At 42.3% G+C, this 21,587-nt stretch overlaps 1 protein-coding gene and 1 long non-coding RNA gene across 3 annotated transcripts in view; one reads left to right on the forward strand and one right to left on the reverse strand.

The window, feature by feature from the left end:
- The window catches only part of LOC118368317 (apoptosis-resistant E3 ubiquitin protein ligase 1), a 34,050-nt gene that overhangs the window by 7,830 nt on the left and 4,633 nt on the right, over positions 1-21,587 (forward strand). For both annotated transcript variants that reach the window (XM_035752330.1, XM_052496860.1), the window contains exons 5-16: positions 12,661-12,732; positions 12,997-13,223; positions 13,546-13,783; positions 14,455-14,624; positions 14,744-14,924; positions 15,113-15,366; positions 15,483-15,560; positions 15,677-15,818; positions 18,864-18,985; positions 19,117-19,192; positions 19,283-19,392; positions 19,493-19,672. In XM_035752330.1, the coding sequence (XP_035608223.1) occupies positions 12,661-12,732; positions 12,997-13,223; positions 13,546-13,783; positions 14,455-14,624; positions 14,744-14,924; positions 15,113-15,366; positions 15,483-15,560; positions 15,677-15,818; positions 18,864-18,985; positions 19,117-19,192; positions 19,283-19,392; positions 19,493-19,672 (1,850 nt within the window). The remainder of the gene's footprint in view (positions 1-12,660; positions 12,733-12,996; positions 13,224-13,545; positions 13,784-14,454; positions 14,625-14,743; positions 14,925-15,112; positions 15,367-15,482; positions 15,561-15,676; positions 15,819-18,863; positions 18,986-19,116; positions 19,193-19,282; positions 19,393-19,492; positions 19,673-21,587) is intronic.
- On the reverse strand, positions 19,686-21,583 carry LOC127915942 (uncharacterized). Its single transcript, XR_008093028.1, has 3 exons — positions 20,488-21,583; positions 20,343-20,440; positions 19,686-20,248 (listed from the first exon to the last, which is right to left on the reverse strand). It is a non-coding gene; the product is annotated as an uncharacterized LOC127915942 (long non-coding RNA).

The raw sequence follows: 21,587 nt of genomic DNA on the forward strand, positions 1-21,587 counted from the left end.
CAGAAGCCTTCTCAAGGTCCGCAATACTCTGGCCCTGCGAAGCAACCGTTCAAATGGTGCTCTCGATTTTGGTGTCCAGTTCAGAAATAGTAGCCTTAAAATCCTCAGCTATAGCAACACGTAGTTCTCCCAGAGCCCGGGTAAGTTCTGTAAGTGTCACGTTGTTACCTGTGCATTCCGCCATGTCTGTCTTGTTGTTTGGTGGGGAAAGGGGCTCCGATGAGGATTTATTGTCCTTTAGTCGCCTATTACTCGGCATGTTCACATACAAAGTTACACTACAATATTGTATTAGAAAGAGACTTATGTTGTAAAAAGTGCTGTAAAGTAGGTTAAGTTAGATTGTTTCGCAAAACAGTTGCAGGAGCCTCTCTCACACAGCCGTTCACTCCAACATGCTAGCTCCATCTCCCTTACTACATGATTCCATATGTGTTATTTCATAGTTTTGATGTCTTCACTATTATTCTACAATGTAAAAAATAAAAGCCTTGAATGAACGTTTAACTGGCACTGTATATATATGTTTTGGTCATTTAGCAGGCACTCTTATCTAGAGCGACTTACAGGAGCAATTAGGGTTCAGTGCCTCGGTCAAGGGATCAGAGATTCGAACCAGTGACCTTTCGGTTACTGGCCCAACGCTCTTAACCGCTAGGCTACCTACTGGTTAAAACTGGTGATGGATGGTGAATATGTGTAGGAAGGTGGGAGAGAATGGGTGTGTTGATGCATAGGGTATGTGTTGGGCGGAATGGATTAGTAAGTTGATGGGTGTAAGTGTGTCAGAGAGGTAGGGAGGGAGTGTGGGACAGGATGGTAGGTAGGGACAAGCTTAGCTTGGGTGGACAAGGATGGGAGGTTGGGACAAGCTTTGCTTGGGTAAAGGGGATAGAAAGCAGGGATTTAAAGAGGTATGGGTTTGGCTTGGGAGAGAGAGAAGTATTTAACTATACTACAACGTCATTTAATTTACTTTTGTGACTTGCAAACCTGCTGTAAAATGAGTAAGAGTTCTGGATCGATTAGGAGAGGATGTTGAATTTGTCATTACAGCTAAGATTCAATGGTGGTTATTCGTGAGAGTGGAGGGGGGCTCTTTCTGGAGGATTGGGACAGGGTGAATGGGAAGGCATTAGACACTTCTTAGGTGTGTGTCAGGCCTCCACTCATCTAAGTACAATCGCATAATCCTTAGACTCTTGGTACACTAGGAGAGGAGTTGGAGCTTAAAAGGCATAGCACCTCAAAGTACAAAAGTACTTTACTTAGTTTTTTGTATGTTTTCTGTTAAATGTCTGTTCAGCTTGCATGCTCACATGCTCTATAGATGTAATGTATACAATAACGATGTATTCATACAATGACTCAATGACTGGCCCACTGCCCTTATACAACTGGTAAAATGTTTTATCTGGTTAACTTTGAGTGTATTTTGAGTGGTTAACAAAATCCAACTTATTACATTTACTCCTGAGGCGCTGACCTGTTGCACCCTCTACAACCACTGTGATTATTATTATTTGACCCTGCTGGTCATCTGTGAACATTTGAACATCTTGGCCATGTTCTGTTATAATCTCCACCCGGCACAGCCAGAAGAGGACTGGCCACCCCTCATAGCCTGGTTTCTTCCTAGGTTCTGGCCTTTCTAGGGAGTTTTCCCTGCTCACCGTGCTTCTACACCTGCATTGCTTGCAGTTTGAGGTTTTAGGCTGGGATTTTGTACAGCACTTTGTGACATCAGCTGATGTAAGAAGAGCTTTATAAATACATTTGATTGATTACATGGAATGTGCACAGGATTCATGATGGGGAAAAAGCATATGGTTCTTGAACACTTAGAGACTGTCAGCAGATGTGGTTTTCCTGCAAGTGTTACATTTCAAAAAAGGATAAATGTAATATTTAAAGAGGAGCTGGGTTGGAGAGGTCTATGCTGCCACCTAGGGCTGAGCGATATATCTAATGAATTAAAATGAATGTTTTTGCCTGATATTCCAAATGCCTGTATCGCAGAAGGATTTTTTTGTTTTTGTTTAGTTTTTATGAGCGTTTGTCTGCTTGTTTTCATGTTGTATTTTTGGTCTCGTTCGCTCCTTCTGTGCTGTGCACCTTCCCATTTACACCAGAGATCTGTATATAATGACGAGATGAAACTTCTCGCTTCGCCTCTTTCTCCAAAGCCCCTCCCCCTACCACTCACAACAACTAAGATGGGAGATCACTTCTTCTCTGACAAATGGTTTCAACTTGCTATTTGAGGTTTGGTCCAACGGAATCGTTCATATGGACACCGAAACACATTGAGACATTATTTTACTGTAATAGAGGAAATGTGAACCTCTCGAACCATATACCCTGTTTATGTTTCAACTCCTTACATTTCAAGCAGAGCAGACACGAATAAAACGGATGTACCAATGAACAATTATTCTGGAAAATGTATGCTTAGTTCGTTGAGTGCCCACGGGTTACGATACCACGTATCAATAGCAGCATTTTAGTCAAATAAAGATTGTTATACTCGCTGTTTAGTCTGTCTTTTATAAATGTGCAATAAGCATAAAACAATTATAAGGAATTGGCAACTCGTTCTAATTCTGAGAAATAAGGTATGCCACTTATTTCAACATCTGAACAAAGTGGACAGGCTAGCATGCTGTTCAAACAGTTGGAGACGGACAGAAGGGTGTGTTCAGAACAATTACAATGTTTTGCCTTGTTAGCGGAATTCAGAGCTTCTGAAATTTTACCTACATCCAAGTTGGCTGAACATGAAATATAAATATTAGCTGGCTACTCATTAGCACATGGGCTTGTGTTTGACAGATTGTTTATGAGACCGGTGTTCATTTTATATAATGCCCGCACCATTATTACCCAACAAAGGGCCAACAATTATGCCAACAAAGGGTATCATGCTCTGCAGGCACATTGTAGAACAGATGTCCACAGGCAGAATGTGTACAATGTAATAATGTGCAGTGTAGCCCACAGATATTGTTTTTGTTCTGTTGAATTTGACAGTAACACGTGTGTGAGGGGGATTATAGTTTTTTTACTCGGTGAACGTTATTTTTGCGCACGTAGCTTTGTGCACTTGACCGATGTCTGCTATAGTGGCCACTATAATAGAGCAAGAATAGAATGCCTGTTTGTTTCATTCTATTTCTACTTTTAATATGTTTGTTTCTCAAGTGCAATATTTATATGTGTGTGTGGTCATGAGCGTTCTATTATAAAGGCTGTCTTGGCTAACTGCAATATTAGTGTATTGTTTTTTTCTCAAGACATGAGTGTCATTTGCAGTAAACTTTAGGCAACAAATAACATTGGATTGCTTTCTTTACATTGTTTAGCTGTGAGTTAGGTTCACATTTACCACTTGTTATTTTACACACAGAGACTGATCATGTAGATCATATTCTTTGTTGTTTAATTAGTTAACCTGCATTTCCCCCAAGCAGGGATTTTTTGTATGTTTCAACCCCCCCAAAAAAAGTGTCACATTTTTGGGCCCTCACCAGTTTGCATCCCTGAATTATCAGCAGACAAAAAATGATCACTAAAAAAAGATATCACCCAAATATAAATATGATACACTGTTAAAACATTCGGACGGAGAAAAGCACCAGGAATGCATGGATTTCCCATAGAACAACACATGTCACTCAGTTCAGTGCTTTCTAGTTCCAGGTATCAAACAGTTATATTAAAACCAAGAAAATATGTGACAGTCCCCTGCTGATTACATACCCATACGTTTAATAATGCTCAAACAGTGCATTAAGTACTTTGTTGAAGCACTTTTAACAGCGATTACAGCCTCAAGTCTTCTTGGGTATGACGCTACAAGCTTTGCCAGACCTGTATTTTGGAAGTTTCTCCCATTCTCTGCAGATCCTCTTAAGCTTTTTCAGGTTGGATGAGGAGCGTCACTGCACAGCTATTTTCGGGTCTCTCCAGAGATGCTCGATCGGGTTCAAGTTCGGGCTTTGGCTGGGTCACTCAAGGACATTCAGAGACTTGTCCCGAAGCCACTCCTGCATTGTCGTGGCTGTGTGCTAAGGGTCGTTGTCCTGGTGGAAGGTGAACCTTCGCCCCAGTCTGAGGTCATGAGCACTCTGGAGCAGGTTTTCATCAAGGATCTCTCTGCACTTTGCTCCGTTCATTTTTCCCTCGATCCTAACTAGTCTCCCAGTCCCTGCCGAAGCCAGGGTTCCTCCAGACTAGACGCTTGGCATTCATGTCAAATAGTTCAATCTTGGTTTCATCAGACCAGAGAATCTTGTTTCTCATGGTCAAAGTCCCTTAGGTTCCTTTTGGTAAACTTTAAGTGGGTTGCCATCTGCCTTTTACTGAGGAGTGATTTCATTCTGGCCAATCTACCATATATAAAGGTCTCATTGGTGAAGTGCCGGTTGTCCTTATGGAAGGTTATCCCATCTCCACAGAGGAACCATGGAGCTCTGTCAGAATGACCATTGGGTTTTTGGTCACTTCCCTGACCAAGGCCCTTCTCTCCCTATTGCTCAGTTTGGCCGGGCAGCCAGCTCTAGGAAGATTCTTGATGGTTCCAAACTTTTTCCATTTAAGAATGATGGAGGCCACTGTATTCTTGGGGACCTTCAATGCTGCAGAAATGTTTTGGTAGCCTTCCCCAGATCTGTGCCTTGACACAATCCTGTCTCGGAGCTCTACGGACAATTCCTTTGACCTCATGGCTTAGTTTTTGCTCTGACATGCACTGTCAACTGTGGGACTTTATATAGACCGGTGTGTGCCTTTCCAAATCATGTCCAATCAATTGAATTTACCACAGGTGGACTCCAAAGTTGTAGAAACATCTCAAGGATGATCAGTGGAAACTAATAGTCTAATAGCAAGGGTCTGAATTCTTATGTAAATAAGGCATTTTTTTTATTTCATTTTTTTCGCTTTGTCATTATGGTGTATTATGTGTATATTGAGGATTTTTATTTATTTAATCCATTGTAGAATAAGGCTGTAATGTATCCAAATGTGGAAAAAGAGAAAGGGTTCTGAATACTTTCTGAATACACTGTACCTGACAATGCCCCCCTTTGCTAAAAATATTTTCAGAATACTCTAAAATCTCAGGATAGAAGATTTGCATGGGGGGGTAATTATGGAAATAATAAAAGTAATAGATTAGAATAGATTCTTTAAACAAGTATACTCAGTCATAACAGACTTTATATGGGAAAATAGAACTCATAGAATAAAAGGGAAAGTTTGACATCTTCCTAAGTCGGAGGGTGGTTTTAACTAGAGGTCAACCGATTAATCGGAATGGCCGATTTAATTGGGGCCGATTTCAAGTTTTCATAACAATCGGAATTCGGTATTTTTGGACACCGATTTGGCCGATTTAAAAAAAGAATAAAAAATAAGTAAATAAAAAATATTTTTTACACCTTTATTTAACTAGGCAAGTCAGTTAAGAACACATTCTTATTTTCAATGACGGCCTAGGAACGGTGGGTTAACTGCCTTATTCAGGGGCAGAATGACAGCTTTTTACCTTGTCAGCTCTGGGATTCAATCTTGCAACCTTACAGTTAACTAGTCCAACGCTCTAACCACCTGCCTCTCATTGCACTCCACGAGGAGCCTGCCTGTTACGCGAATGCAGTAAGAAGCCAAGGTAAGTTGCTAGCTAGCATTAAACTTATCTTATAGAAAATAATCAATCATAATCACTAGTTAACTACACATGGTTGATGATATTACTAGTTTATCTAGCGTGTCCTGCGTTGCATATAATCGATGCGGTGCGCATTCGTGAAAAAGGACTGTCGTTGCTCCAACGTGTACCTAACCATAAACACCAATGTCTTTATTAAAATCAATACACCGAAGTATATATTTTTAAACTGGCATATTTAGCTAAAAGAAAACCAGGTTAGTAGGCAATATTAACCAGGTGAAATTGTCACTTATCTTGCGTTCACTGCACGTAGAGTCAGGGTATATGCAACAGTTTGGGCCGCCTGCCTCGTTGCGAACTAATTTGACAGAATATTACGTAATTATGACATAACATTGAAGGTTGTACAATGTAACAGGAATATTTAGACTTAGGGATGCCACCCGTTAGATAAAATACGGAATGGTTCCGTATTTCACTGAAATAATAAACGTTTTATTTTTAAAATAATAGTTTCCGGATTCTACCATATTAATGACCAAAGGCTCGTATTTCTGTGTGTTATAATGTTATAATTAAGTCTATGATTTGATAGAGCAGTCTGACTGAGCCATGGTAGGCAGCAGCAGGCTCGTAAGCATTCATTCAAATATTACTTTCTTGCGTTTTGCCAGCAGCTCTTCACTGTGCTTCAAGCATTGAGCTGTTTATGACTTCAAGCCTATCAACTCCTGAGATTAGGCTGGTGTAACCGATGTGAAATGGCTAGCTAGTTAGCGGGGTGCGCACTAATAGCGTTTCAAACGTCACTACGCTCTGAGACTTGGGGTAGTTGTTCCCCTTGCTCTGCAAGGGCTGCGGATTTTGTGGAGCGATGGGTAACGATGCTTCGAGAGTGGCTGTTGTCAATGTGTTCCTGGTTTGAGCCCAGGTAGGGGCGAGGAGAGGGACGGAAGCTATACTGTTACACTGGCAATACTAAAGTGCATATAAGAACATCCAATAGTCAAAGGTATATGAAATACAAATAGTATAGAGATAAATAGCCCTTTAAATACTATATTAACTACAACCTAAAGCCTCTTACCTTGGAATATTTAAGTCTCATGTTAAAAGGAACCACCAGCTTTCATATTTTCTCATGTTCTGAGCAAGGAACTTAAACGTTAGCTTTTTTACATGGCACATATTGCACTTTTACTTTCTTCTCCAACACTTTGTTTTTGCATTATTTAAACCAAATTGAACATGTTTCATTATTTATTTGAGGCTAAATTAATTTTTATTGATGTATTATAAGTGTTCATTCAGTATTGTTGTAGTTGTCATTATTATAAATATTATTTTTTTTAAATCAGCCGATTAATCGGTATCAGCTGTTTTTGGTCCTCCAATAATCGGTATCGGCGTTGAAAATCATAATTGGTCGACCTCTAGTTTTGACCTTCCAGACCTGGAATTGTATCAACTCGCCACTCAGGGATTTTACTTGTGATATATAGTTAAATGGATTAAAGAGGAACAATGGGTACATATTGAAGATGCACATGCTACATTCTACAGCACAACAGGTTATGTCTTAAGTGTAAAACGAACAATGACTCAATAATCCATGCCTTCTGGGAATGATATAAAGCCCAAAGGTTATTGGAGGAGTTAGAAAATTGGCTGTCAGAATATTACAATGTAAATGTACTTTTAATCCGTCTGTCTGCATATGTCAAGACATGGCATATTTATTTATTTATTTATTTATTTATTTATTATTTATTTCACCTTTATTTAACCAGGTAAGCTAGTTGGGAACAAGTTCTCATTTGCAACTGCGACCTGGCAAAGATAAAGCATAGCAGTTCGACACACACAACAACACAGAGTTAAACATGGAATGAACAAAACATACAGTCAATAATACAGTAGAAAAAAAGAAAACAAAGTCTATATACAGTGAGTGCAAATTAGGTCAAATAAGGGAGTTAAGGCAATAAATAGGCCATGGTGGCGAAGTAATTACAATATGGCAATTAAACACTGGAATGGTAGATGTGCAAAAGATTGATGTGCAAGTAGAGATACTGTGGTGCAAAATAAATTTAAAAAAATAAAAATAAAAATAAATACAGTTTGGGGATGAGGTAGATAGATGGGTTGTATACAGATGGGCTATGAACAGGTGCAGTGATCTGTGAGCTGCTCTGACAGCTGGTTCTTAAAGCTAGTGAGGGAGATTGGAATCTCCAGTGTCAGTGATTTTTGCAGTTCGTTCCAGTCAGTGGCAGCAGAGAACTGGAAGGAAAGGCGACCAGTGGGTTTGGCAACGAGTATGAAGCGAGGGCCAGCGTATAGGTCGCAGTGGTGAGTAGTGTATGGGGCTTTGGTGGCAAAACGGATGGCACTGTGATAGACTACATCCAGTTTGCTGAGTAGAGTGTTGGAGGCTATTTTATAGATGACATCGCCCAAGTCAAGGATCGGTAGGATAGTCAGTTTTACGAGGGTATGTTTGGCAGCATGAGTGAAGGATGCTTTGTTGCGAAATAGGAAGCCGATTCTAGATTTAATTTTGCAGATGCTTAATGTGCGACTGGAAGGAGAGTTTACAGTCTAGCCAGACACCTAGGTATTTGTAGTTATCCACGTATTCTAAGTCAGAGCCGTCCAGAGTAGTGATGCTGGATGGGCGGGCAGGTGCTGGCAATGATCAGTTGAATAGCATGCATTTAGTTTTATTTGCGTTTAAGAGCAGTTGGAGGCCATGGAAGGAGAGTTGTATGGCATTGAAGCTCATCTGGAGGTTAGTTAACACAGTGTCCAAAGAAGGGCCAGGAGTATACAGAATGGTGTTGTCTGCGTAGAGGTGGATCAGAGAATCACCAGCAGCAAGAGCGACATCATTGATGTATACAGAGAAGAGAGTCGGCCCGAGAATTGAACCCTGTAGCACCCCCATAGAGACTGCCAGAGGTCCGGACAATAGGCCCTACGATCAGAGAAGTAGTTGGTGAATCAGGCGAGGCAATCATTTGAGAAACCAAGGCTGTTGAGTCTGCCAATAAGAATGTGGTGATTGACAGAGTCGAAAGCCTTGGCCAGGTCGATGAATACAGCTGCAAAATAATGTCCCTTATCGATGGCGGTTATGATATCGTTAAGGACCTTGAGCGTGGCTGAGGTGCACCCATGACCAGCTCGGAAACCAGATTGCATAGCGGAGACGGTACGATGTGATTCAAAATGGTCATTAATCTGTTTGTTAACTTGGCTCTCAAAGACCTTAGAGATTCAGGATAGGATAGATATAGGTCTGTAGCAGTTTGGGTCTAGAGTGTCTCCCCTTTTGAAGAGGGGGATGACCGCGGCAGCTTTCCAATCTTTGGGAATCTCAGACGATACGAAAGAGAGGTTGAACAGGGGTTGCAACAATTTCGGGAGACCATTTTAGAAAGAGAGGGTCCAAATTGTCTAGCCCAGCTGATTTGTAGGGGTCCAGATTTCGCAGCTCTTTCAGAACATCAGCTATCTGGATATGGGTGAAGGAGAATAGGTGGGGGCTTGGCGGGTTGCTGTGGAGGGTGCCGGGCAGTTGACCGGGGTAGGGGTAGCCAGGTGGAAAGCATGGCCATCTGTAGAGAAATGCTTATTGAAATTCTCAATTATAGTGGATTTGTCGGTTGTAACAGTGTTTCCTAGCCTCAGAGCAGTGGGTAGCTGGGATGAGGTGATCTTATTCTCCATGGACTTTACAGTGTCCCAGAATGTTTTGAGTTTGTACTGCAGGATGCAAATTTCTGTTTGAAAAAGCTAGCCTTAGCTTTCCTAACTGCCTGTGTATGTTGGTTCCTAACTTCCCTGAAAAGTTTCATATCGTGGGGGCTAGTCGATGCTAATGCAGAACTCCACAGAATGTTTTTGTGCTGGTCAAGGGCTAGACAGGTCTGGAGTGAACCAAGGGCTATATCTATTCCTGGTTCTACATTTTTTGAATAGGGCATACCTATTTCAGATGGTGAGGAAGGTACTTTTAAAGAATAACCAGGCATCCTCTACTGTCGGGATGAGGTCCATGTCGTTCCAGGTTACCTGGGCCAGGTCGATTAGAAAGGCCTGCTCGCAGAAGTGTTTTAGGGAGCATTTGACAGTGATGAGGGGTGGTCGTTTGCTCGCAGACCCATTACGGATGCAGGCAATGAGGCAGTGATCGCTGAGATCTTGGTTGAAAACAGCAGAGGTGTTTTTGGAGGGTGAGTTAGTTAGGATGATATCTATGAGGGTGCCCGTGTTTACGGATTTGGGGTTATATCTGGTAGGTTCATTGATAAGTTGTGTGAGATTGAGGGCATCAAGCTTGAGGGTGCAGTGTGATACCCGATGTGTTGGACGATACTTTTCTCATCAATCATCTTGAGAAAACATATGCTTGACTGGAAATAAATCGTTAACACAATGGAAAGGTCAAATGCTTTATTATCTAAATGTGCGTTGGTGACGGAGAGATAAAAAATGGTGTGGTTTGAAGTCATGTGGCGGAGAGTAATACGAGTGCTGAAGATGGGGGTGTGAGCAGGTGGGTCTGGGCGGGGATGATGTTGTGGATGTTTGTGTGCGTCTGCTTGTTGTTGTTTGTACATGGATGTTTTGGATTTTAAAAATCGTAATCATAAATAAAATCTTTCACCCCCCCAAAAAAAGTGCAACCACATAATGTTAAGGCCTAGGCCTATGTTGTTACATTACAATTCTCCAATGTACCATTTCCTATCCTAATTTACATACTGTAGTCCACACACCGATTCTCATTGGCCTATACACTCTCAATTAGCAAATGGCTATGCTTCTGTGATAGGCTATTCTTGGTGTCAGAGAAGATACCTAACTCCTATTCTTGGAAAATCTTGATTTTGCCTTTGTTATGTGGTGCATCAGTGAATAACGTGTCCACATTAGGGCTGTTCCCAACTTTTAAAAAACTTGGTCAACTGAAAGTCGTCTGTGCTTTTGACAAATCGATTGAAATGTTTAAATGTGGGCCTCCCGAGTGGCGCAGCGCTCTAACAGACCCGGGTCACGATCCCAGGCTGTGGCACAGTTGGCCGTGACCGGGAGACACACAATTAGTCCAGCGTCGTCTGGGTTAGGGGAGGGTTTAGCCGGTCGGGATGTCCTCGTCTTATTGCATTCTAGTGACTCCTTGTGGCGGGCCAGGCACATGCATGCTGAATTCGGTCACCTGTTGGACGGTGTTTCCTCCGACACATTGGTGCAGCTGGCTTCCGGGTTAAGCGAGCAGTGTGTCAAAATACAGTGCAGCTTGGCACGGTCGTGTTTCAGAGGACATATGGCTCTCGACCTTTGCCTCTCCTGAGTCTGTATGGGAGTTGCAGCGATGGGACAAGATTGTAACTACCAATTGGATATTTTATTTTTTATCTTTATTCAACTAGGCGAGTCAGTTAAAAGAACAAATTCTTATTTTCAATGACGGCCTATGACCAGTGGGTTAACTGCCTTATTCAGGGGCAGAACGACAGATTTTTACCTTGTCAGCTCGGGGATTCAATCTTGCAAACTTTCGGTTACTCGTCCAACGCTCTAACCACTAGGCTACCTGCCGCCCCACACAAAATATATATATGACACACCCTATATTTGAATAAAATCAACTATATGTAAGCTACTGAGCTTGTCTGATGCTTTAAACACTGCGATTAAAAATGAAGATGCACAAATTATTAAAGAGGGAGCCAGAGATCAATATAGCCTAATCAGAAGAAAACCTTTTCCTGATACAAATCTAAAAGTAACTTCTATTGCCATTGACAATATTTAAAAAATAGCCTAAATAAAGCCAACAAATTAAAAACATTGCAGACTGCAGGTAGAAAATATCCTGATTTAAAATATATATATATCCTATTAATCATATTTGCTATGCATGGCCTTTCTGTAATGAACTTGAAACATTGTATCAATCATTAATTTGGTCTGGCCTGAAGCTCATGCTAGCAAACTTGCAACACTGTATACCATTTTCTGGGCCCTCGAGTTTCCCACGCTGGTGAGCTTAGACAGACACACAACTTTGACATTCTCAGTGGATGTAAAAACAGACTTAATTTACTTGCATTTTAAGGCAAAGACAAAACTACTTTGAGAAGCTCCACAGTGGTAGTGAGTTAAGACAATTCAAAATGGTATCAAATGCCCAAACGGAAATATTTGTAGGCCTACATTTGCGCCCCGGCCAGGTAGCCTAGGCCTACTTCTATGCGAAATAAGGTGCGTACTCAAGATTCGTACTCGTAAATATAATTAAATAAACCACAACTTTTTTCTCTCTCACAAGTGTAGCATAGGTTGTGCGCTCTGCAAACAACGTGTCCACTCCTACAATGATGGTTAGACTGTAATAGTACTATATTGAATGCATTAACAGAAATGATCATAACCAAACCAACATTGTAATTAGTAGTACTGGTGATATTGGTGTACCACCCACGCAGCCTCCGCAATGGATTAGTCCACTCAGACAGGCGTGTATCAGACAGGCGTGTATCAGACAGGCGTGTATCAGACAGGTGTCTCGTGTCATACATTCTTAAGCCACTGCTCGACTAAAAAAATCTCTGTCGACCAACAGCCTATCGGCCAAACAATCGTCCAGTGGACTAAATGGGGTCAGCCCTAGTCCATATACTGGAGTACTTGGGTAGTGCAGGACAACATGGACCTAATAGGTTTCCTGATGAACGTCCTGGATGCAGAGTCCAACCTGGGCGTGTGCTACATTTAAAGGTTTATTGTCTACAGATGAATCAGAAAACAAAAGTGAAATACAAGTCAATCCTCCAAGTTGATCTGTAAGTATGCCCTCTCAGAATGAATGGTGTACACTAGAGCACGCCAGCTTTATATGAAATGTCTGTTAAAAGCTCCTTCTGTGCTGTGAAAGTCAAGTGAAGTATGCCGCCTCTTTGTTTCTCTTTCAGCGGGAGCTCTTATATTTGGCTGTACTGTGGCACTGTGCTTTCTGATAAGGGACCTCATGTTTTACGTGATTGGTGAGTGAGTCTAAACTAACTTGTAGTTTAGAATTATCAGGAAGAACTTTGAACTTACTAGTACATATTTGAACTTGTGTTACTGTTTGTGTCCCAAGACTTTCAGGCTTTACCCATACAATTACTGCTTATCTGCAGCTCATTACATCAAATAGACCTGGAGGGCATTCTTTGAAGTAATATTGCATTGCAAATGGTCTCTACTAATGTGTGCTGTGCATTTAATCACATGTTGCTCTCTGTGACAATGTCTCCCCCTGTCAGGTGGAATTACTGTTTCCATCATAGCGTTTGTCTTTACCATCAAGTTCCTATGTGAGCTCGCTGCGCGGGTGGTTAGCTTCCTGCAGAATGATGACCCTGGGAGGAGGGGCGACCGCAGCATTTACGACTATGTACGGGGGAACTACCTGGACCCGCGCTCCTGCAATGTGTCATGGGATTGGAAGGACCCACAGGAAGTGGGCCAAACTATGAGCTTCCGTGTTCAGGTAAGATCCTTACCTACCTAATGGCTTGAAATCTGAAGTCTGCTTCCGTAATTTCTGGATTTTAAGAGTTTAGTTTATGTTTGAAACTGTATGATTAAAGGACAACAACCTACATCAAGTATTAAAGATTGTGGAGGAAGGATTTTTTTGTTTCTGCAGATTGAAATCAGTGATTCTGTTATTTGGCTTGTTTGTTGGGTTTCTATTGGGATCATAAAGCACACAATGAATAGACTGTTGGCAGGATGGTGTTCTGGCACAAGTTGTAGTGCAAGACTTCCTGCCATGGTTTCTCATGGTTTTCTCTGACTCTCTACCCCAGCTCTTCTATAAGAACGGCCAGCCCTTCCCTGCCCACAGGCCCGTGGGGTTAAGGGTCAACATCACCCACATAGAGCTGGCCCTAGACATCCCTGTCACCCAGGAGGTTCTGCAGGAGCCAGAGTCCAACGTGGTCAAAGTGACCTTCACTGTCCGAAAGGCCGGGCGCTATGAGGTGGCCGTCAAACTGGGAGGACTCAACGTGGCCTACAGCCCCTACTACAAGATATTCCAGCCAGGTAAGGTCATGATCTTTTGGGCTGTGTAAGTAACCCATTTCAGGACAGGACTGTGCTATATTTGTAAGATTTAATACAAAGCATGGATGACATGATGACATTTAAGTAATTGATATTGATAATCATGTGCTTTTGCTTATAAAGAACATAACTTTGAAGTTGCTTAGTAGGAATGAATGAATGGCCACCCAGACCAGAAATGTTGATACCCTTTATTATAATGCCAATGTTACTTCCAATGTTCTTTCCATTGCTTGTCCTCATAGCACGATAATAAGGCTGTTAATAGTATTCTTCATCACAATCTGTTTTATAGTTTGGATTTGTTTACTAAATATAGCATGATGTGATGCTGATCATGACATCATGTTTATTTAAGACAAAATCAATATTTTTCGGAACATTGTATTTTCATCTGGTTGTATATTACAATGTTTGGAATGATTTCATTTGTCATCATGCTCTACAGCTTTGATCATTCAGGCTTGATACTTGTTGAAATGCTCCCTTAACATGGAAGCAACTTGAACCTTTGTGTAAATGAAAAATAGTTGTTTTTCTCTGTTGTCTCAGGGCCATTGCATGTATTGTACTGGTAAACACTACATACTTTAATTTGAAACGTTCCTTCAATGCTCATCTGTTTCCATTATTTTCTGTGTTAATTTCAGGGACAGTGGTCCCATCTAAAACTAAGATAGCCTACCACTTCTCCACACTGGTCTTAGTATATGGCCAGCAGCATACCCTGCAGATTGAGCCCCGGGACGAGTATGGCAACCCCACCAGTAACTCCACCTCACTCATAGACGAGGTCAACTACAGTGTCCACGTCCACTCGGTAAGACACTTGAGACCCAATATAACAATCCTCATATAACAGCCTGAAGTCGATTGTTTCTGGAATTTAGACTGTGAAAGTGGAAAATGGGAATCCATTTTGTATCTGCCTCCTATCAGTTGGGCACAGTGGATGACGACAGCCTGGAGGAGTATTACAGTAAGTCAGTGACGTCCAACAAGCAGCTGTGCCAGGTACTGCTGAAGATCACCCTTAGGAAGAAGGGCTGTTTCCGGGCACGCATCTCCTATAACGACCTGCCCATCAGCAACGGGGAGTTTGACATCATCGTTCTCAGTGGTGAGTAAGGGTCCTAGTTTAGGGTACGATTACACAGGCCGAGGTGAAGGAAGTCATTTCAGAAAGTCAGCCTATCATACTCAAAATTAGATCATGTACAGTGTATATGAAGACTTTTGTTCTTTGTGTAGTAAAATCTCTTACATCGCTCCTGTGTTTCAACTGCTACTCTTCCACCTCCCCCACAGAGAATGAGAAGAACTGTGTGGAGAAGAACGTGTCAACTCCAGGGATCAGCATCTACTTTGAGGCGTACCTCTACGGCACAGGGAACTACAGTAACTACAGTAACTCCTCGTGGCAGCTCCCAGCCTCGGCTCTGATGGCCCCTCAGAGTCGACCCTCCATAGGGGACGAGGAGGACGAGCATGACTCCCCTGTAGAAGACCAGCCAGAGAAGGTCAAGAAACCTAAAAAGGTCTACTGCTACATATCCCCAAAGGTGGGTGAAGAGGGGATAGAAAGGGAAAGCTATTTTTATAGAAATAGTACATGCTCTTCAGTTGGGTGTGTTGCAGACTTGTCATTGACTGGAAAATGTACTTTTCTGCTACACAGCAACTGTCTGTGAAGGAGTTTTACCTGAAAATTATTCCATGGCGCCTTTTTACCTTTCGAGTGTGTCCAGGGACAAAGGTAGGACAAGCAGAAGTGCTCTGAAACACTGTACAATGTCCACATAATGCTTTCTGACCTTTTATCAGTAGATTTAATGAGCTGGTGTGTTCACCCTCCTCTTCTGTCCCTCCCAGTTCACATACTACGGCCCTGACCCCGTTCACAAGTACCTGACTCTAGTGGTGGATGATGGGATCCAGCCGCCAGTGGAGCTGAGCTGTAAAGACAGAAACATCATGGCTGCCACCTTCATCCGTTTCCTGCACAAGAATATCGGTTGGTTTCCTTTAGGATTATCCCCGACCCCCCCAAAAATCTTGGTCGACTGAGAGTCGTCTGTTCTTTGGACCAATTGATTGGTCAACATTTTAAAACTGGCATTTTCCAGATATAGACACATGCTATGTATTTTAATCAAATCAACTATATTCAATGAGCTAGTCCGATGCTTTAAGCTCACTGTTTGATGAAATTATTAAGATACCCTAATGACTAGAGGGAGTACCGCACTTGATTTGATTGTGTTTAAGAAAATAACACTGTGTGACTAACACCCGTTCTCTCTCCCCTCCCCACCACAGAATATCAACAGTGTCCGCTGTCCATGTTGTTAAAGCTGCAACATAATTAGAGCCATTTACGTTCTCTATTCCCTCAACCCTTGCTCTCTTTACATGACACGTATGCATCGCATGAACGTGACCAATAGGGCCTGACTTATAGTACAGTACATTCGGAAAGTATTCAGACCCCTTGACTTTTTCCACATTTTGTTACGTTACAGCCTTATTCTAAAATGTATTAAATCAATCCACACACAATACCCCATAATGACAAATCAAAAACAGGTTTTTAGAAATAAAAAATACTGAAATATTACATTTACATAAGTATTCAGACCCTTTGTTGAAGCACTTTCGGCAGCGATTACAGCCTCGTGTCTTCTTGGTTATGACGCTACAAGCTTGGTACACCTGTATTTGGGGAGTTTCTCCCATTCTTCTCTGCAGATCCTCTCAAGCTCTGTCAGGTTGGATGGGGAGCGTTGCTACACAGCTATTTTCAGGTCTCCAGAGATGTTTGATTGGATTCAAATCCGAGCTTTGGCTGGGTTACTCAAGGACATTCAGAGACTTGTCCCGAAACCACTTCTGCATTGTCTTGGCTGTGTGCTTAGGATCGTTGTCCTGTTGGAAGGTGAACCTTCACCCCAGTCTGAGGTCCTAAGCTCTCTGGAGCAGCTCTCTGGAGCAGGTTTTCATCAAAGATCTCTCTGTACTTTGCTCCGTTCATCTTTCCCTCGATCCTGACTAGTCTCCCAGTCCTTGCCACTGGCAAACATCTCCACAGCATGATGCTGCCACCACCATGCTTCACCGCAGGGATGGTGCCAGGTTTCCTCCAGATGTGACGCTTGGCATTCAGGCCAAGGAGTTGAATCTTGTTTGTCATGGTCTGAGAGTCCTTTAGGTGACTTTTGGCAAACTAAGCGGAATGTCATGTGCCTTTTTATGGAGGAGTGGCTTCCGTCTGGCCACTCTACCATAAAGGCCTGATTGGTGGAGTGCTGCAGAGATGGTTGTCCTTCTGGAAAGTTATCCCATCGCCACATAAAAATTCTGGAGCTCTGTCAGACTGATCATCAGGTCCTTGGTCACCTCCCTGACCAACGCCCTTCTCCCCCGATTGCTCATTTTGGCCGAGTGGCCAGCTCTAGGAATAGTCTTGGTGGTTCTAAACTTCTTCCATTTAAGAATGATGGAGGCCACTGTGTTCTTGGGGACCTTCAATGCTCCAGTAATTTTTTTGGTACCCTTCCCCAGATCTGTGCCTCGACACAATCCTGTTTCGGGGCTCTTTCCAAATCATGTCCAATCAATTGAATTTACCACAGGTGGACTACAATCAAGTTGTAGAAACATCTCAAGGATGATCAATGGAAACAGGATGCACCTGAACTCAATTTCGAGTCTCATAGCAAAGGGTCTGAATTCTTATGTAAATAAGGTATTTCAGTTTTTTATACATTTGCAAAACTGTCTAAAAGCCTGTTTTTGCTTTGTTATTATGAGGTTATTGTGTGTAGATCGATGATTTTTTGTATTTTTATCCATTGTAGAATAAAGCTGTAACGTAACAAAATGCAGAAAAAGTCGGGGGTTCTGAATACTTTCAAACGAACGCACCGTATCATAATCACAGCAATAAATTGGTGATGAACTCTGAACATCGTAACACGTGACAGAAAAAGGGATGCAGAGGACGTGACAAACTCAAAACGGGGGAATGTTTTCTGGTTGCTCAGGAGGTAAAGGGGAAGTCAGATGTGTGGAATAAATTTGGTGGTTATACAAGGCTGCTATACTAAGCCTACTAATTATAATGGCATTACTTATTATATTGACAATCAATAATAATAATAGTAATAATAGTAATTATAAATATTATTTTTCTGATAAGTTGGAACAGTGTAAACAACACTAAATAAATTATAAATAATACCAGAGAGGCTGTTCTAATGGGAAAAAAAGTCCATTGCCTTTATTACAGCATAGCAAAGATTAAAAACAGACGAATTTGTGAAATTGTTTATCCAACATGTTGTAGTTGCATGAGGCTTGGTGCTCACAGAATCAGCAGGCTATTAAACAAACACTCAAACTGGCAACAGAAGCAGGATCTGTCTTATTTCTCTACATACATATGGATGATTTATATAGCCAGGCACATTTAACAGTTAGGCTATTGATTATAGACCTAATTAAGTTGGTTTCTCCTCTTCTCACTTTTCTTAGGCAATTAAGGAAAGGGCTGTTTTCTCATTTCGTAACTCCGCTGCTGCCTCAACCGCATTGTTCTCAACACCAATATGCTGGTTATCTTTGCTGGTCTAGGAAAAGGTGCCAATTCAAGAGCGCACTGATGTTTCAGAACTGCGACCGCTATCCAACATGGCAGAAAGTGCATTTGTTATAAATAATATAATTGTTATTACTGTTGCACCATTGTTCTTACATAATATAACCATATACAATTTCAAAAGTACATGTTTTATAGTGATGGACTATGCCATCCCTACAGCCTCCATAATGGATTAGTCCGCTCAGACAGGTGCCAATCAGACAGGTGTCTACACCATTAACGTTTGTATTTATTTTTTGCTACTGCTCAACTAAATAAATCTTGGTCAACCAACAGCCTATCAACCAAACAATCGACCATTCGACTAAATGGGGTCAGCCCTAGTTTCCTTCCTCTTCCAATTCAGTGTCCATGGGGAGTACATGGTTAAGATCTGTATGTTTTTTATGCCGTTGTCAGGAGGCTCGGAGACGTTCCAGGACAAGGTGAGCTTCTTCCAGAGGGAGCTCAGACACATCCACTCCAAGAGACCTCGCACCAAGACCTGCCTGAAGATCACACGCCACTGCATCCTGGACTCGGTGAGTGAATCCACCGCGCAACTACTCTCCGAGCTGCAGTGAGATTTAGAACTGCTACAGCAGACTCATATGATGACAATGATTGGAAATTGAAAATTACAATGTTTTAAAATCTCTCTCTCTCTCCCCAGTCTCTGAAATCCACCCGGAACTTTTCCGTGTCGGACTGGAGTAAGAACTTTGAGGTGGTGTTCCAGGATGAGGAAGGTAAGATCAGCAGATGACAGGCCAGTCAGCTGGTGTTTTGTATGTGGTAAGGGCTGTTGAATGAAGTATGTGTGTTGTGTTGGCCCCTAGCTCTGGACTGGGGAGGGCCTCGAAGGGAGTGGTTTGAGCTCGTCTGTAAGACCCTGTTTGACACCACCAATCAGCTGTTCACTCGCTTCAGTGACGACAACCAGGGACTGGTAAGACCTCACCAGCACAACTAACACTATACGGCTAGGGTCAATATTCACTGACTTTGCCAATATGATAGTGAGGTAATGTGTCTGCCTGTCTTCCCAGGTCCACCCCAACGCAGAGCGGCCGGCCCACCTGCGTCTGAAGATGTATGAGTTTGCCGGCCGCGTGGTGGGGAAGTGCCTGTACGAGTCAGCCCTAGGCGGGGCCTACAAGCAGATGGTCCGTGCTCGCTTCACCCGCTCCTTCCTAGCCCAGATCATCGGACTCAGGATGAACTACAAGGTACGCCCTCCACCCCAGTCCCACAGCCGCTCAGAGCAACTGGAGTTAGACCTCACTCCCAATGTTTACCTCTATGCTTCGGCTAGTATTAGGGCTGGGCGATATGACGATATATATCGTGTGACGATAGAAAAGCGTCTATCGTTTCATATTGTGCTCTATTGTATATTTCGTTGTTGCAAATCACACTCTTTACGGCAATATTTTTCACCAATTGGACGAAGCTTTGTGTTCTTCCACATGTGCTGTGAGAAAGGAAATTTGCAACACAAACAAACATGGAGGAGAGTGAACGTGACACAGAGCACGGTGACACAGAGCACGGTGACACGGGGCTCGTACCTAAAAGAGGGGCTACTTCGGTCACATGGACGTGGTTTGGGTATGAAAAGTCTGACATGGACCAGAAAACCGTCCACTGAAAAATATACCGCAGACCGGTCCCAACAACAGGCTCAAACACCACTAACCTCTTACCACCTACACGGTCCCAACAACAGGCTCAAACACCACTAACCTCTTACCACCTACACGGTCCCAACAACAGGCTCAAACACCACTAATCTCTTTTACCACCTACACGGTCCCAACAACAGGCTCAAACACCACTAACCTCTGACCACCTACACGGTCCCAACAACAGGCTCAAACACCACTAACCTCTTACCACCTACACGGTCCCAACAACAGGCTCAAACACCACTAATCTCTTTTACCACCTACACGGTCCCAACAACAGGCTCAAACACCACTAATCTCTTTTACCACCTACACGGTCCCAACAACAGGCTCAAACACCACTAATCTCTTACCACCTACACGGTCCCAACAACAGGCTCAAACACCACTAATCTCTTTTACCACCTACACGGTCCCAACAACAGGCTCAAACACCACTAATCTCTTTTACCACCTACACGGTCCCAACAACAGGCTCAAACACCACTAATCTCTTTTACCACCTACACGGTCCCAACAACAGGCTCAAACACCACTAATCTCTTTTACCACCTACACGGTCCCAACAACAGGCTCAAACACCACTAATCTCTTTTACCACCTACACGGTCCCAACAACAGGCTCAAACACCACTAATCTCTTTTACCACCTACGCAAGCATCATGTCAAACAATACAGAGAGAGTCTACGGATGAGACCCAACAAAGTACAGTCGAGTGCTCCAATCAAACCCCCGACTCGTTGCAAGAGGCTTTTGCCCACGGCACACTATATGGCAATGAATCACGAAGATGGAAGGAGGTAACAGCTGCCATTACAACTTCCATCTGCAAAGACATGGCCCCAGTTTACACGGTCGAGAAACGAGGGTTTCGTGAGTTGGTGCTGACACTTGACCCAAGGTACCAAATTGGTATGTGACACGTATTAATGACAAAATAACATGCAAAACAGGCAAGCCCCCCCAAAATATATATATTTTAGGCCTATATTTATTTTGTTTGCAACTATAGTTGAAGTGTTTTCTATTGACCGTTTTAGATTTTATACATTCATATTTTATATTTTGTTTCATGCTTAATTGAAAATTTGCACAGGTTCTAAATAAAATAAATAATCAAATATGAGTAAGTACCTTTTTATTTGTTGAGTATAATTCAAAATGTAATAAGAAATAGGCCTTTACATGTGGTCATTTTATATCAACTATTTATAAATTGAATTTACAGAAACTGATCTATATCGGGATATGAGATTTTGGCCATATCGCCCAGCCCTAATTGTTATCAAATTGTAAGTGTTGCATTGTTCAGTTGTATGTTGTGGTGTTTCTAGAACATATTAAGATCTGAACCTGCCGCTCTAAGTGGATAAGTCATCCTTATTGTTTCGCCGAGGTAAACACGTCATTCTATTTCAATTCCATTTTCCTGTGTTTTTATTTAATTTTCCACG

The sequence above is a fragment of the Oncorhynchus keta genome, chromosome 35, assembly GCF_023373465.1.
Source record: "Oncorhynchus keta strain PuntledgeMale-10-30-2019 chromosome 35, Oket_V2, whole genome shotgun sequence".
NCBI lineage: Eukaryota > Metazoa > Chordata > Actinopteri > Salmoniformes > Salmonidae > Oncorhynchus > Oncorhynchus keta.